This window comes from Cibotium barometz, chromosome 64, assembly GCF_041138505.1.
Source record: "Cibotium barometz isolate CiBa-2024 chromosome 64, ASM4113850v1, whole genome shotgun sequence".
Classification (NCBI taxonomy): domain Eukaryota; kingdom Viridiplantae; phylum Streptophyta; class Polypodiopsida; order Cyatheales; family Cibotiaceae; genus Cibotium; species Cibotium barometz.
The window spans coordinates 5,295,288-5,312,120 of NC_141109.1; the positions used below are offsets into that span (position 1 = coordinate 5,295,288).

At 45.2% G+C, this 16,833-nt stretch overlaps 1 protein-coding gene across 11 annotated transcripts; it reads left to right on the plus strand.

The window, feature by feature from the left end:
- The first annotated feature begins 2,364 nt into the window (after positions 1-2,364).
- On the plus strand, positions 2,365-8,375 carry LOC147603237 (uncharacterized). 11 transcript variants are annotated; one of them, XM_086796657.1, is made up of 5 exons: positions 2,365-5,181; positions 5,335-5,577; positions 5,663-5,814; positions 6,013-6,082; positions 7,549-7,995. In XM_086796657.1, the coding sequence occupies exons 1-5, from the start codon at positions 3,375-3,377 to the stop codon at positions 7,581-7,583; spliced, it is 2,307 nt and encodes a 768-aa protein (XP_086652783.1). In that variant the 5' UTR covers positions 2,365-3,374; the 3' UTR covers positions 7,584-7,995. The 11 variants fall into 11 exon arrangements, with proteins under 11 accessions (XP_086652783.1, XP_086652778.1, XP_086652779.1 ...); XM_086796652.1 differs by lacking the exon at positions 7,549-7,995 and adding an exon at positions 6,215-6,672; XM_086796653.1 differs by lacking the exon at positions 7,549-7,995 and adding an exon at positions 6,215-6,672 and having other exon boundaries at positions 5,675-5,814.
- Positions 8,376-16,833: the final 8,458 nt, after the last annotated feature.

Here is a 16,833-nt window from a genome sequence, read left to right on the forward strand (position 1 = left end):
GAGGAGATTAGTTTTTGACAGCAGCAACCTACCCTAATCTCATGCGACAACCAGAGTTTCTTGGGGCTATTGTGCTAAGAATTTGGTATTTCATGCACAAACCAAGCATATAGAGATCTAGTACCACTTTGCAGGAGCAATCTTGGAGGGAGACATTATCCTTGAATATTGTCCTACCTAGGACAATGCTGCAGACTTATTCACTAAAGGATTATCTCAACCAACTATTGGCATTCATGGCAGCTCCTTGATTCTTGGGCTACCCCCAGGACAATGCTACAGACTTATTCACTAAAGGATTATCTCAGCTAGCTATTGGCGTTCATGGTAGCTCCTTGGTTCTTGGGCCGCCCCTAGGACGTGAGAGGGGGTGTTAGCATATATCATCTCCCGTTTGGTGGCTTTTCTAGTGTTTATGAGGCCCATTTTCTATGCTCGGGCATTCCCCATATTTTCTTCCATTTTCCCCCTATTTTATGGGCCTTTGATGTGGGTTGCCCACCTTTTATGGAGTTTTTCACCTATTTTCAGGTCATGTGAGGGACTAGGATGCAGTCGGCCACCAGCTCATATAGAGTATATATATGTGCTACCCTCTTCCTCACATTCAATCATTCCTTGATCATTCTTGATCACTTTGGTGAGCACCTTCACGCCTCTGCCTACAAAGTCTACTCCCCGCCGGTTGTATCCACTCTTTTCTTGAGGATTAGTGCATCAGCGTTTTGCTATTTTCTCTCCTGTGTCTCTTGGAGCTTCAGCATTTTGTCTACATCTTTCCGCTACCCTTTGATAAGAACCATATGCCCATGTCCCCGTTTTTCACAAATCTGCTCTTCTCGGTTGCTCTACTTGCATTTTTGTGTTTTTCACAAATCTTCTCTTCTCGGTTGCTCTACTTGAATATTAGAGCTTAAACTTCATATGCTTGATCCTTAACACATTACTAAAGCAACCAGGAGAGCATTCTTACCAATTTTATTTGTAGTCGTCAGTTTTGGTGAATTTGTCCTTCGTGAATGCGATTGTTGCGGTGCGTTTTTCCACCGATGTAGAGATTTTTTTCATAAACGTTTTTAGGTGTGGATCGAACTATTAAAGAGCTTTCCTTTGATCTAAAAAGTTTTGAATTTGGTTAAGTATGGAGGGAATATACCATCAAAACACTGAAAGTTACACTTTTTGGTTAATTATGGAGGGATATCTCATCAAAACACTGAAAGTTATGTTTTTTGAAGAGGGAAAGAAGAGGTTTATGCTAAAAGATGGCTTAATGAAGAGATTAATGAGACCATGGCTTTGATACCATATTGGATTACATAGTTGCTTAAGCAAGATCCTAATCAAGAGGATTAAGCACAAATGATTAATCAAGAGCTCAACATAATGACGATTTAGAGAGTGGAAAAAGACTTGTAAAAATGGATTCAACAAATTTATAGGCTTGGTACAAAAGTAATTAAAAAGTGATTAAGAGATAACCACATCCACCTAATCTAAAAGTTGCATAAAAAAGAGCACACATTGCCTAGAATGGAGTGCAACCTAAGATCCCTTCCGCACAAACTATGGTTGTCTTAGAGGTGTGGCCATGCCCAAAAACCTTGTGCTCCATTTAGACTGCAGAACCATATGCCCATATCCCCAACGTCACATGATATTTTGGTGTATTATTTCAACAACCACCCATGCAAGGTCATTGTCTTCTTCTCATTAACAACTCATAGTGGTTTTATGGTTGGTTGCTTGTCATGGAAAGACAATAGACCACTTGTGGTTGCTTCATAGCATAAGGAGAGAGAGGGGCGTGGGGGGGGGTCGAGGACATTACCTTTGGGACTGATCCTTAACCCTCAATGGGCTTGTTAGATAATCAAGGTCCCCCTATGAGCAGCTACATTGGTGGGGATTCAATTCATGCAATAAATATAGCTAATGACCCAAAAGTTGACAAAAAAGTATTGCTAACATGTTGGTTCTCATTATTATCAAGGTCCCCCTATGAGCAGTCGCACTGGTGGGGATAAAATTCATGCAATAAATATACCAAAAGTTGACAAAAAAATATTGCAATAGATTCAACGACCGAAAAGCGTAATTGCCATTGGATAGAGTAGAGCAAGATTTGAAAAAGCCAAATTATATAACTAAGCTAGAGGTTGGCCTTTTTGAATGGTCGAGGGGCTAGTGTTAAATCTAACAGGTTGGCCCATCAACTTTTTGAATGGTCGCGGTTGGTGTTAAATCTAACCATCCTTGCTTTTCCTTTTTTTTTTGGGGTTAAATCTAACCATCCTTGCTTTTCCTCACTCACTAGAGGGCAGCTAGTGTTCCTTTAAATCGAGAGGTGGCCTCTTGCCCTCCAACGCTCATGTCTCGTGAGAGTAGGCTCCATCCACACTCGACACCCTCAAGACCGTCTTGAGGGTGCCCTAAACGGGAGATAGAGGGAGGCAACGCTGTGTCCGGTAAATGAGCGGTGTGACCGGGACGACCGGTTCCGGTCAGAAAACCTTCATGGTCTTGAAAAGCCCTAGCTTTCTTCGTGTTCTGCACAGATAGCGCTCCTCTCGCCATAGCTGCTGTTCATCTCCCCGCCATGGCGTTTCCTCGATATCCAAGCTCTGTTTCGCAAGAAGACGAAGATTAATTTGCAGAGAGATCGTGGTTCGGCGTGCTTTCCGAATCTCAGAAAACGGCAGTTAGGGTTTGGTTTTCCGGAAACTGCAGCAGCAGAGAGGCTGGATCAGGATATCGAAGACCGGTGCTCTCCGTGGCGTCTCGCTTTGCAAACAGTCTGCTGTCTACCGAGCGGTGAAAGGAGCTGTACGGATTTATTGTGTTGAAGCCGAAGCCGAATGTGCAAAACCCTTGCTCGTGATCTCAACAGGCCCTGCAGATTCTGTAGAAACGAGGAGGCGCAGAAATTTACCTTCAACGGAGCACATTTGTCACTGAGAAGGGACGGTCAACTCTTCCGAAGGGTTCAGGCTTTGGAAGCTTTCTGAGAAACCTAACACACATGTTCTCATCGGTTTCTCTGTGCTTGTTGTATGTGGCTCTGTAGACGAAGAAAAGGCTAGGGTTCGGGGTTTTGCTTTTCCTTTTCTGTGTTTCTTGTCGCATTTTTTTTTGGGTTCTTGTTTCCTTCTTTCTTCTGCTGTTTTGGCTACTGTTTTACTCCCCTCCATAGATCACCTTCGACGCACTTCAAGTCGGTATTCCTGCCTCCACATCCATTTTGGTTTTATCTTTAGTTGCTAGGGAAGCCTTTTATTTAGGCGGCTTCTTCCGTGTGAGGATTTCTGCCTTATCTGTCTTTGGTGTATCTCAGGTCCTTTTTGCCAAAATCAGCTTGGCTGGTATAGCTAGCCATGTTGAATCCACTTTCTTCGCCTGGTAGCAGGTCCCTGGAGCAACTCAAGGTGGCAGAGCTCAGAGATGAGCTTAGAAAAAGGGGTTTGAGTCTCAAAGGGATTAAGAAAGACCTTTTTGAGAGACTGGAAGAGGCAATCAGGAAGGAAGAGCAAGCAGGCCTGCCTCAGGGTGACCCTGGAGTTGCAGGGCAAGTCCAACCGAAAGGATTGTATGGAACAGTCCAACAGGAACGAGCTGATGGAACTGTCGAACTAGAAGAAACTGCAGACTTTGAAGGGGAAGAAGAGGTTCCTGATACAACAAAAGACGAAGCTAGTGAGAGTCACGATGCCAATGTGTCCAATGTGAGTCAAGGAGACATTACCTCACAGGATGCTCCATTTTCAATGAAAGAACAATCAGTCCCTCCTTCATTAGTGGAAACATCAACTTGTGCGAGTGCACCGAATGCAGCTCATGCACCCATGGAGCTCCCTGAGGGCATGGAGCAACGGAAAACCATGGATATCATCAATATCAAGAGTAATGATGATGTGCCATTTGCGGATAATTGGGCCAGTGGGAATGTTGGAATAGCGTTGGAATCTGGCACTGTAGCCAGTGGGAATGATTGCATAGTGTCGGATCCTGGCAATGTAGCCTGTGGGAATGATGGCATAGTCCCAGAACCTGGCAATGTAGACTGTGGGAATGATGGCATAGTGTCAGAACCTGGCAATGTAGCCAGTGGAAATGTTGGGATAGTGTCTGAACTGGGATATGTAGACAGTGGGAATGCTGCCATAATGTCAGAGTACAGCTATGCTCCCAGTGGGAATGACATTCTAGTATCTGAATCTGCATTCAGTGGGATTGTTGGCATAGTGGTAGAGTCTGGCTCTGCAGCTAGAGTGAATGATAACATAGTGTCAGAGATGGCCTTTCCAGCTACTGGGAACAATGATGATGCCAACATGTCAGTTTCAGAAAATGTAGTGAGTGTGAATGATGTCAGTATGTCAGCTTTGGACAGTGTAGTAAGTGGAAATGATTGCATTGTGCAAGATGTCGAAGTCTTGGAGAAGACAATCTTAACTGGTGTAAATGTTGGCCCACGTGCTCAGGAACATGCAGAGGATCAGGATGGTCATGGCCGAAAGTTAGAGATCTCAGAAGTTCCAATTGAAAACCCTCCATTAACACCTATGAAGGAAGCTGAATTCCCAGTGGCTAGTGAAGTTTTGATGCAGCCTTTGACACAAACATCAGATATCAACAGGATTCTAGAAGTGCCAGAGGACATAGTAATGTCAATAGCCTATGATGTTGGAAATGCAGACATGAAGACTGAGGATTTGAGGAGTGCTTCCTGTGCAAGTTGCCCTGCAGCATCACAGGATGTGTGTGATTCATTTGCAGACTTGAAGACTGAGGATTTGGAAAGATCTAATGTAGATGAAAGGGACAGGATTGTGGATTTGGGCAAGTCTCCTGATGTCAAGCTTGCGTCAGTGGACACAGAAATGCGTCCAGAGAAAAGACGTGTATCAGTTGACAAAGTAAAATTGAAGCAGCAGGATAGTAAAGAGGAGCTATCCAAGCCAGGCAGATCTTTTGACAGGTCTCGGCCGAAAGAATTTGAACACGAGAAGTCTAGGCATGATAATGCAAGAACTCACAAGTATGGAGAAGAGAAAAGCAGGGCAGAAGCAAGAACAGGTAGGGTGTTCAAAGAGGAGTGGAGAAAGGACATAAAGGAGAGTAATTCCAAGCCTATTGAGGACGACTCTCATACTCGCACTAGCCAGAAACGGAATGATGATGGTGAGGAACCTTGTTTGAAATTTGAACCTTCTAACTTTCAGATCTCGTGTGTTCATATGGTGGTGATGTGTAGTGCAGCCTGCATGGGACTGTTTGTCTTTCTTACCATCTGTTCAAAACAGTCTTTCTTACCTTCTGTTCTATGAGTTTCAGATAGGGATTTCACACAGCAAGAGCCTGCCAAGAGGATGAGACGATGGAATTCCGGGAATCCATTGGCAGTGGAAACTACCAAGCCATTGACAACTGGAACTGTAAAGGAGATTATATCTCCAGAGATCAAGGAAGGCTCTTCTGTTGTAGCTTCTAAACCCACACTAAAGACCTTGGCGACATCGAGGTCAATACCACCAGCAGCCAAGACGGAGTCTGAAGCCAATGGCAACAAACAAGCTGGTTTGTCTTTGGAGTTCTAATTTGTTTTCCATGTTCAGTGTTCTGCTTTTGACTTGGAGTACTTACTAATGAGCTTGCTCTCCAGTTCCTCCACCAGCACGGGCTCCCACAACCTCTCTCAAAATTGAAAGATTTATTCGCCCTTTTACCTTGAAGGCTGTCAAAGACTTGCTATCAGAGTTTGGTCAATGTATTGATTTTTGGATGGATCAAATAAAGACACATTGCTATGTAACGGTATGTGCTGTAGGTAGCAACAGTTGCATACATCAACTTAAGTGTATTGTACATACCGGTTTTCTTTCTGGTGGGTAACCCAATATATGTGTGTGTGTGTGTGTGAGTGATCGTGTGTGGGGCCTGATAGCCACTTGGGCAAGGGCCTCTTTACAGTTTATACTGGTTTTCTAATTAGCATTCTGCCTGGTTTGACAGTACTCTACTGTGGATGAAGCAGTTGCTGCTCGAAATGCGTTATATGACAGGCAATGGCCTCCTTCTTTTGGTAATTTACTTGTCACTGATTTTGTGGATGCTAATGAAGTGAAAATCAGGTCTGAAGGTTTGTTAGAAAAGGCACATGTCACTCCAGCCACAACACCACGAGGGATTCCTAATCCGTCCCCTTCTCCAGCAGCTCAGTCATCAGCGTCTTTTCATATCCATCCAAATGCTTTGCCTCCTCCGCCTCCTTTGAGGGAAAGACAGCTGCTGCAAGTTCCTAAGAAGGATCCTGAGCCTCCAATTCCTACATTGGAAGATTTGTTCCTCAAGACCAAGGCTAAGCCTCACATTTACTACTTACCTTTGACTGATGAGCAGGTTGCAGAGAAGCTTGCTGCTGCCAAGAACAAAGAACAGCAGTTAAAAAGTAAACCATTAGGTAGGGCATAGGGTACTACTTGGCAGACCGGTGTCTGGTTCTGGTTTTGGGTTTTTTTGGCTTGTAGGTTCCTCAAAGTTCAAGGTCTTTAAAGAAGTGTTTGCTGCACGGAACAGTTTTTTTTTGCGGTATTCTACGAGAGGGTAGCTAGGCATGTTGTATTAGTGTGATGTCAGCCTGAAAGAGAAAAAATGTGATGATTATTGCTGTAATTTTGCATGTCGGTTTGGTCTACATGTGAAAAACAAAGCCACCTTATTTTTAGTAGCTTTTTAGCTTTTTCCACACTAGTGGCTTTTCGTTATTTTTGTAAGTAATGCAGTTTTTGTAGCAGTTCGTGCATGCATCTCTTCTTCATAAACAGACTCACAGATTAGGGTCTTTACATACAGATACCCCGTCCACCCCATCCATGAGGGATGGGTGGGGGTCCAATTTGTGACATCTCCAGTGGGCCTCCCCTTTTTTAAGGAGGGGGCTATTTCTGTAAAGGCCCGAGGTAAAACAGGGTATCAATTTCAGATTCCTATGATTCATCTCTTTTTCTGGAGACTAAAATCTCCGAATCCTTGTGCCTCACATCTCAAGTGGTTCTCACAATGTCATGTGCATGATCAATGCCATGTACCTTCTCAAGGCTAATTCCAGAAGGGGGCAACTAGATAAAGACTATGAACCGGAAAAAGACCAGATTTTGGAGCATCAAGTGCTGAATTGGCTGTAGGGGACCAGGATGACAAGGCAGGCTGCAAGAGGGGACTGTCGGCTGCTAAAAATGGCTGTCAGCTGACCAGACTGAGGCGGCTGCAGAGGCGCATCACCTTTAAGGATATTAATGCCAGTCGGCTGGCCGACCAGCAGTCGGCCAGCTCATTTATTGGTTCAAGAGCCTATAAATAGGCCAAGATGCTCATAGTTCTAACCATTCAACCCTCTAGGGGTTTGGGTCAATAGGAGTCCCATAGGGGGACAGTTTTGGGTGTTATTCACCTTATATTCAAGGCAGCCTAGGGCTGTGTGTAAGAGTACCTTTTTGTACTGTATGAATATACCTGAATTTCCATGATCAATGCCATGTACTTTCTCAGGGCTAATCCAGAAGGGGGCAGCCAGTAAAAGATGAGTAGAACCAGAATTTAGGAGCCTCAGGTGCAGAATCTGTGGTGGACTTGGAGCAGGGGGATCATGGAGGAGGATGCTGTCGGCTGGTCCCAGAGGGCTGTCGGCTGATGCCAGAGAGCCAAGGGGCTGGAGCGCATCAAGAAAGACAAGGCGGCTGATAAAGGGGCTTGCGTTTTTGTATTTATGCCAAGGCTGCTGGCCGACTGCTGGTCGGCCAGCTCTCCAAAGGATCCAAGGCCTATAAATAGGCACTCATGCTCATTGTTCTAGCCATTCAACCCTCTAGGGGTTTGGGTCAGTAGGAGTCCCATAGGGGGACAATTTTGGGTGTTATTCACCTTTTATTCAAGGCAACCTAGGGCTGTGTGTAAGAATACCTTTTTGTACTATAGTAATATACTGAATTTCCAGCATATCTCTCTTTCTCTCTCTCTCTCCCTCTACTCTCTCTCTATATCTGCGTTTTGCATCAGCATGTTGCCAGGAGTGTTTAGGGCTGAAAGAAGACCCCCAGAGCTTCCGCGTGTTACATTGGTATCAGAGCATCAAGCTCAGCAAAGCTAAACATTGATTCAGTCCCATATGACGGTGTACAGACCCAAGGTACAGGAAGGTACACGGATGCGAAGCCCAAGGCAAGGAGCACAGAATCGGGAAGAGCTCCCAGGAGATTTGTTGGTGGTGTTCCACAGTGCCAAAGGGGATGGCAAGTCCTGTGAGCCAGATAGGTTCTCGGGCAACGGTCCCAAGGGAGGTTTATCCTCCAAGGGTGATGTGAGAGTGCGAGACCCCATTTCTGAGGAATGAAGACCAAGACGGTGTTCAGAGTCAGGGCAGGAATGGATTGTGGACTAGATGGAATAGATGCATAGATCTTCGACTGAGACAGAGTGGTTTGGAGAACAGGCTGGGCTTTCAGAGAAAAAGGTTGCTAGGGATGGATGGATGATAGGGGGACTTCGGGTAAAGGATTGGGATGATGAGTCATCCAAGAGCAGGTTGGATTCCTATCATCAAGTTTAGCAGAGGGGGATGTCATGTGCATGATCAATTCCATGTACTTTCTCAGGGCTAATCCAGAAGGGGGCAACAAGTAAAAGATGAGTAGAACCAGAATTCAGGAGCCTCAGGTGTGCAGAATCTGTGGTGGACTTGGAGCAGGGCATGGGGATCATGGAGGAGGATGCTGTCGGCTGGTTCCAAAGGGCTGTCGGCTGATTCCAGAGAGCCAAGGGGTTGGAGTGCATCAAGAAAGACAAGGCAGCTGCTAAAGGGGCTTGCGTTTTTGTATTTATGCCAAGGTTGCTGGCCGACTACTGGTCGGCCAGCTCTCCAAAGGATCCAAGGCCTAAAAATAGGCACTCATGCTCATTGTTCTAGCCATTCAACCCTCTAGGGGTTTGGGTCAGTAGGAGTCCCATAGGGGGACAGTTTTGGGTGTTATTCACCTTTTATTCAAGGCAGCCTGGGGCTGTGTGTAAGAGTACCTTTTTGTACTAAAGTAATATACTGAATTTCCAGCATCTCTCTCTCTCTCTCTCTCTCTCTCTCTACTCTCTCTCTATATCTGTGTTTTGCATCAGCATGTTGCCAGGAGTGTTTAGGGCTGAAAGAAGACCCCCCAGAGCTTCCGCGTGTTACACACAATCATAGGAGGTTTCAGTTATAGATTACTGGAGCTGCATTCAAAGCAGGTAGGGTTTGAAGTACCATTCAAGTTAAATATGCAAAGTGATATATGAACCAACATAATGCCCTTGTTTGGGTCTGAATTTTTCTGATGCTAGGATTGCAAGCCTTTCATTGGCTTGATGTCTCAGATCCTACTGTTGCATGTGAGAAAGTGTTGCAGGGATCGGTTAGGCATGTCTATTAGAAGGGGAAAATGTGCAAGGGACAATTTGTTCTTGGCAATTATGATGGTAGCTGAAAAAGATTGGACAAGTTTTTGTGTACTGCTATGCATTTGAACTGGTCTTCAGGGTCTTTCTTGTACCAATCCATGCCAAACGAGTGGGCAGCCACGGTCACTAAATAGTTTTTTGTGAGAAGTAGGGTTTCAGTCTCTCTCTGCAGGACAGTTCTGTGAGAATTTTTAACCCTTCTGGGCATGGGATCTAGTGGTATGTGCAGGTGTGGGCCTAGTGCTTAATTAAGGGTGCTCTAGGGAGAGCTTTTGTTGCCCTCTTGAATGGTGGTGCGAAACAATGTTTTCGAGGCGGTATGGGCTTAGGCTAGCCTTATGGAGGATGTAGATGCATGCTTCTTTTGGTTTTAGAGCAATTAAATCAACATTTGTTTTTTGCACCCATTCTGTTTTACTATCCTTATTGATCCTAGTTGCTACCAGTAGAGGTTACAATACACCATGTGGATGATAGTTATCACTTGACTAACGGGGCAAGGTTTATTCCAACTGAATAAGGATTTGGAACATGTTAAGGAAAATTTGTGCTTAACTCGAGGTAGATTTAAGTTAGCTTGTGAAAAGTGAAAAGGCAAGCTTTTACTGGGTTTAATGGGCCTTAATGAGTAATTAAAAGTGATTAATGTTCACAACTCTGAAGTAAGATACAATTGGATGACAGTGAAATCTTCTAAGAGGAAAGAAAAGGCACTTTACGGATTCTTTGACTAAGATTATGTGAGGCTGGCCCACATCATTTTTCACAGGAGGCAGATAGTTTTAAAATATGATAATACATCTGTAAAGGTGTCTTAGCAAATCTCGAGGGCTCATTGGTTAGAGCATCAAGATCTTGGCCGTAAGGTATGTGGTTCAATTCTTGTTGGTCCCGCTACTGAAATTTTGTAAGCCTCAAACTGTAGAGATTGGCTGCTTCAATCTGAGGACACCTTTTGGGTGGTCCTCCGGCTGCTTCGTCTTCTCACACGTTTTGGGTGATCTTTCGATTGCTCTGCACTATAGTATTCTGAGTGAGCTTGAGAAATGGGAGCAAAAACGTAAAAGATGGCAGAAAATTTGGAGCCCAACCTGTCGGTTTCTCAACATGCCAGGATTGGAGTGGTGATTGTCTGCCTGGTGTGTAAAGTTAGACTAACTGGATTCCCTTCCTATTTGGGGGGAGGCTGGGGGGGGTCTCTCTGTGGACATGGGGTTATTGTTCAATGGCTATGACTTTCGGTTTCAATAAGAACTTCTAATAGTTGGTAATTAATCGGGCCGGACTAATTCAACCTTTGGTTCAAAACCTAAGCTCGGCATGGTTCTCTGCATTTCTTTCCCTACATATCCAGCTTGTAACATTTCCCTTCTCCTCCGCAATGGCTGCCTGCCTCTTTCAGCTCTACTCACGCTTGCCCCACAAAGGCCTCAACAGACGTTCGTTGCTCTAGACCTGCCCATCTTAGAGAGCAATCCCTTCACCCCCTTTTCCCCTTGCCTTCCCTTCCCTCCCACATAGGCGTGACAGGACGTATAGCTATGAGAAGCTTTTGGGTGGGGTAGGGGTGTTCAGATTAGCATGAAGTAGGGTTATGGATAATAAAGTAGTCATATTGTATCTGCATTTGCATAGTCTCTTTCAGTAGTCTATTTGTGTACTTCTCTATGTATGTATGGGTGTGTTAGATTGCGATGTTCGACTGGACATCTTGGATGTTGGGCATCCAAGCATTGTTGGATCCATCCTGATTTTGACCAACTTGGTAGATGTGGAGGAGAGTCGGTGGAACAATGGCAGAACAAGCAGCAACTGCAAGAAGAGGTACCAAGAGATGGAGGAGGACAAGGAGGGCATCTCGCAATGTCCAACAATTTAAAAAACAAGCACTTCCTAACATTCAAAGGTAAGAAGTTGGATGACCCAGATATACACGTGAAGAAATTTGAACAAGCATGAAAAGGCTATAGACCAAGAGGACAGAATCTGGAAGACCTAAAAAGAGATCAATTTGTTGCTACATTCAGAGATGTACCAATGGAATGGTTCATACTATTTGACGATGACCATTTTGACACCTATGAGGAGCTCAAATATGCATTCTTGAAAAGGTTCAAGAAAGTCGAGACAACATGCCAGTTGATAGGCATCATAAGAGAAGTGAAATAGGGAGATACCGATGTGGAGGGATAAGCAACAAAGTTGCAATCAGTTAGAAAAAGATTGGATGCAGACAACACACCATCGGAGGAACTATTGGGAGATTGATTCATACATAAAGGGTCTGAGTGGCAAGGCTTGGTCTGTAGTGTTCATAGTTAATGTGACTAAAGAAGTCTTTGAGGAGCTAGTTGAGGTAGCTAAAAGAGCACCACAGAACATGTACATGACTCCAAAGCCCAAAAACAAGAAAAAAGAGGGGGTAGAAGATGATACTTCAGACAATGAGGCAAAGGACACAAATATGGATAATTCCAATGATTCTGATTCTGATAGTAGTAAGGCAAGGAAGGGCAAGAAAGGGGGGCATGTTGTGAGCACAGAGAACAAGGCTCTGCTCAAGGAAGTGAAGGTCCTTGCAGCCATAATGTCCAAGCTTGTCAGAAAGAATGCCAAGGGATCAGACGGATCAACATACCATAGGAATGTGTTCTACAGAAGGTGGGCACCCTCAAGGAGGAGTGACCAATGCTGCCCACCTGATAGATCTACAGAGCATGGAATCACACCAGCCAAAACTGTAGGTACAACGACAAAAACAAGGCACAATCAGGTGGCATGAGCAAGCAAGTAGCCTCAGAGGCAAGTTTATGACAGCCAACAAGGAGGCCATACTACAATGATACTACATTGAAAATAGAAGAGGGAGAGGACGCGGTGGTAGGTCCGATGGACAGAGATGTGAGCTGATATTACAGATACCCTGGTCACAAGAAGGCCGAGTACCAGATGGAAAGAAGACAAGCACGGTCACAAGAAGGCCACTTGCCCAATTGTTGAAACATCAACAAGAACTGAGTGAGCAGATGGGTGAGTCCAGGAGATCAGTTAGCAACTTGTAGCAAATGTGGTGACGCTCATTTGCTTCGGGGAAGAGCAGCCATTGGTGTGTGTAGCAACAAGATCAAGAAAAAAAGATTTGTGGAGCTTGGAAAGGCCATTAGACAAGTTAGTGTTTTGGGAGGATCAGGCAAAGGTTTGAGCAGAAGCCACATATCGATACAACAAGTGCAAGGAATGAGAGAAAACATAGATCCGTCTAGGGGCTGAAGGCGAGCCAATAGGGTACTAAAAAAATACCACGATAGAAAGGATACTGAAAGTGGACAATGTTGTTCCACAATTGACAAAGTGGACAATGCTGTTCCACAATTGACAAAGTGAATATCCAAGGGAATGTAATACCCATAGTACTTATGTATGGAGGGTTTTGAGTGAACATAGTGTCCAAAAACACATCTAGGAAGTTGGAAATACATGTATGGATGCCAACACCATTTAATTTCTGCATGGCAACAATCAAGCCATTGGGCATAGTGAGAAGCGAACAAATGATGATTGCATGATGGAATTTCCTTGTGACATTCCTTGTGTTACAAATGGAATCCATACATGAAGCATATCTGATCCTACTCAGAAGGACATAGTTGCACATTTACCCCATAGAAAAGGCAACCTAATTTTCACCAATTGTGATTGTGCCCAAGAAGAATCTCAAGACCAGGAGATATTTTATGCATATCTAATAGATTTTGATGAAGGTGTTTGTAGATGACTTCAACATGTTGGGTCAGAAGATGACATCAACGTGTTTGTAGATGACTTTATTTAGCATGTTTGTAGATGACTTCAACGTGTTTGGTTAGAAGATAAAGCATTTACATCTATGCTTGTAAGGATGCACGGACACACAGCTGAAGCTTTATTTGGAGCACTACTAGGATGCATTGTCTCCAAGTACAGATTGACAATTGATCCGCAAAAAGGGCAGGTGATAAGCACTATGCCATCACCATATCAAATCTAAAGGAAGTGGAGAGTTCCTAAGGGAAAGTCAATGGCATGCAAGATTCTTTAGAAACTTGGCTCATGTGGCCTATCTGCCTATACACACTTTTACGAGAAAAGATGCATGATACGTGTGGTTAGACAAATGCAACAGAGCTTGCGATTGGCTCAAGTATATGCTCAGCTTAGCACGAGTGGTGATTTCCCTGAACTAGAACAAGTTGTTTCGTGTCTTCATTGATGCTGTCTCCTAATGCAGAAGTCAAAGGAAGGATGGTACATACTAGTGTATTATGCCAACAAAACGTTGTCCACATTAGAGAAAAACTATAACACTACTGAAAGGCAACAAGCATTGGGATTAGTTTATTCAGTTAACAAGTTCATACACTATTTATAAGGAAACAAGTTTGTGTTCCATGTGGACCATCAGGCTTAGCAAACCAAATTTGATTAAGAAAGCTAGTTATGTAGATGTTGCTGTTTTGCAGGAGTGACTTCATCATCATACACACACCACGAAATGCACACTCAATTGTGATAATGGGATTGTACCCTTTTTATATTTCATAAGTCACTTATATACGTGAGCTCTCTTTATACAATGGCCAGCCGCCCATTTGACAATTGGAGGTGGAAGGAGAGGCCTTGGGCTCCTTCATGGTAATGGTGCCATTGGGGGAACTCCACCAAGAGGGTGATGATGCTGAACCCACGTGCTACGCTTACATATTTATGAGTGACCCCCTAAGGCTAGTAGCTAAAAAGCTGCTTGAGAGTAGGGCCTTTATTAATAGAGGTTAAAGGCGAGGCCTTGGGCTCCTTCATGGTAATGGTGCCATCGGGGGAACTCCACCAAGAGGGTGATGATGAGATTAAAGAAGCGTATTATGGCAACGATGGACGGATCCGGCATTTGGGCGAGTATGCTTTCCTTCGTGCATGGGTTTCGGGATGTAGGAGGGTGGAACCATGGAAAGTTGAACTCGAGCTTAGGGTTCTCTGTTTGTTTGGTGTGAAACAGGTCCCAGGCCCAACGACGGATGGGGAGATAAGATGGGTTGATGGAGAGGGTGCAGGGGGCCTTATAGGACTCAGCTCAAATGTGTGGCTTGAATATCGCCAAACCAATTGCTCGCCCAAAAGATTGAACGTGAGTGGCCGAGCATCGGAGTGGGGTCGGATGTAGCCATTAGCCATGTTGTCAGGGCGCTTTCATGCATTGTGCTTACTGTCAATGTAGATCTGGAGGAGGGCATGAATGTCCATGTGGTTTGTTATCTTGGTTAGTGGCACTTGTTCGAGCTGCCGGCCTAGCAGGATTAGTATTACCTGCTCGAAATATTACCTGCTCGAATTCGGTGCGGTCCAGGGGATCATGCCAATTTTGGGGATTGATGGGGGAATCCACCTCCTCGTGCTCTTGTGGGCGTTGGGGTGGAATTTCACCCTCTTCCAGGGGGTGGGTGAAGGGAGGTCGGTTGGGGTTGTTGAGGCAATGGAGTGTGGGAGGAAGAGGGGGCGGTGCTGAGTGAGGCTGCAAGGAGTGGTGATGGGTGTGCCGATGTAGAGGGGACATCTATTGGGAGCATGGGTAGGCCCAATCAAAGATGGAGGGAGGAAGGGGTTGATGGTGGTGTTGGTGAGTGGGGTGGCGAGGAAACATGAGGAGGGGTTATATAAGGTGAGGGAAAGAGGGGTAGGGTGGTGGGTGAAGAGGTTGAAGAAGGGAGAATGGTGCTTGCGATGAGTTTGGCATGGAGGGTGGGGGGTTCAAGGGAGTGTTAATGGGCACCAGTGGGGGTAGGTTGGGAGGTAGTTGAAAACTGGAGCTAGGATGGGAGTGGGAGTGTGGGTGAGGTGGCGCTGTCGTTGTTGTCCATGGGGTCTTGCGTTGCGCATTTGGAGAAGCAGAAGGCCTTTGCCTCGCGGGCCTCTTCGAGGGTGATGTCATAGGAGAAGTTGATATGTGAGTCATCAAACTAGATGATGGTGATGATCTCCAGTTGGCGGCGATAGCAACGGTGGTAGAGGACGAGGAGGCCATAGGGGGAGTATGGGGGGAGGGCTCGACGAAGGGCCTTGTTAGTATATTGTGGTCCAACCGAGCTACTCTAGGAAGGCAAGGGCAGCAAGGGCTCACGACAAGTCATAGGAGTATGGGCAGAGGCCATGGGGGATTGAAAGATTGATGGAGGCGTCGATATCTATGGCATGCCGGTACTCGAGGAGTGTAGCCTAGTTGATGAGGTTGGCGATGAGAGGGTGAATGGGAAGGGTGAAGAGGTAGGTGGGGTTGTTGAAGGAAATTTGGTTTTGGAAAAAGAGGGTGATGAGGAGGTTAATAGAGGTGCAGGGGATTTTGGTGATGAGGCAAGAGAGGGTGGATGTGGTGAGGGGGTCGTCGAGGAAAATGTTGTGTTGGAGAAGGCTAATGGGCGTGGTAGTGGAGTTTGAGAAGTTGGGGAGGGTTCTGGGGTGGGGTGGAGAGGGTTGGAAGCTCGGTGGTAGTTTCCATTAAGGCATTGACTTTTCACTCATTGGTGCTGGACGTCTTCCCCAAAGTTGTTTACTGCACTTGGTGTGTGCGGTCCTAAGTAGTCGTAGCTGGGCATCTTTTTGTAGCAGTGTCTGCCCTATGACCTGTTTGTATGAATCGAATGAGGCGCGGTTCTTGTTGCCATCCTCAGCGGTTTGGGCTCGGCGGAGCATTTCTTGAGCTTCCCTTTGGACTAGGGAGCATGCATGGTAGGTGGTTTGGGCATCCTCCTGAGCCGCATGGAGTTGCTATTGGAGTTCGGTGACGGTGGTGGGGCTAGGGTGTCGGCCGGCGAGGGGGGTTGGCTAAAAGATTTAGAATGCTTGGAGAACTTGGGGGACTTGGTGCAGAGATGTCTCTTGCCCTTTGTTGTTGCACCATGGCTTTGAATAGAGAGGTGTATTCTATAGGTGAAGCTTTTTCATGATACCCCAATGGGGATCATACTATTGCTACCCATATAGGCCTTGTTGGTCATAAGACTCATATGAGTCTTTTTGGTCATCAGACTCATAGCTCTCTTATTCCTAGGTTTTTGTTTCTAGGGGCAAGGTCACTGAGTACTATTGTACTATGTGGTTCTTGGAGGAACTGATTGGGGGTGTAGTACTAGAGGTGGATATGGCAATTGGGATGACCTATCAAATGACCACCATTGAGTATGTATAGACATGTTAGAATCTCTCCATCATATTCATATGATTAGTTTTAGGATCCATCTTCATTGCATGTGCACCCTTGTATCACAAGGATGTATCACAATGAATATAAATTGTCTTAATGTCTTTCTAGATCACCAT

Excerpts from the sequence above, each read along its gene's own strand:
- LOC147603237 (XM_086796647.1), top strand. The coding sequence starts at position 3,375 with ATGTTGAATCCACTTTCTTCGCCTGGTAGCAGGTCCCTGGAGCAACTC. Across the intron at positions 5,578-5,662 it reads CAATGGCAACAAACAAGCTG|TTCCTCCACCAGCACGGGCT; the intron begins GTTTGTCTTTGG and ends CTTGCTCTCCAG. Across the intron at positions 5,815-6,012 it reads AGACACATTGCTATGTAACG|TACTCTACTGTGGATGAAGC; the intron begins GTATGTGCTGTA and ends CTGGTTTGACAG.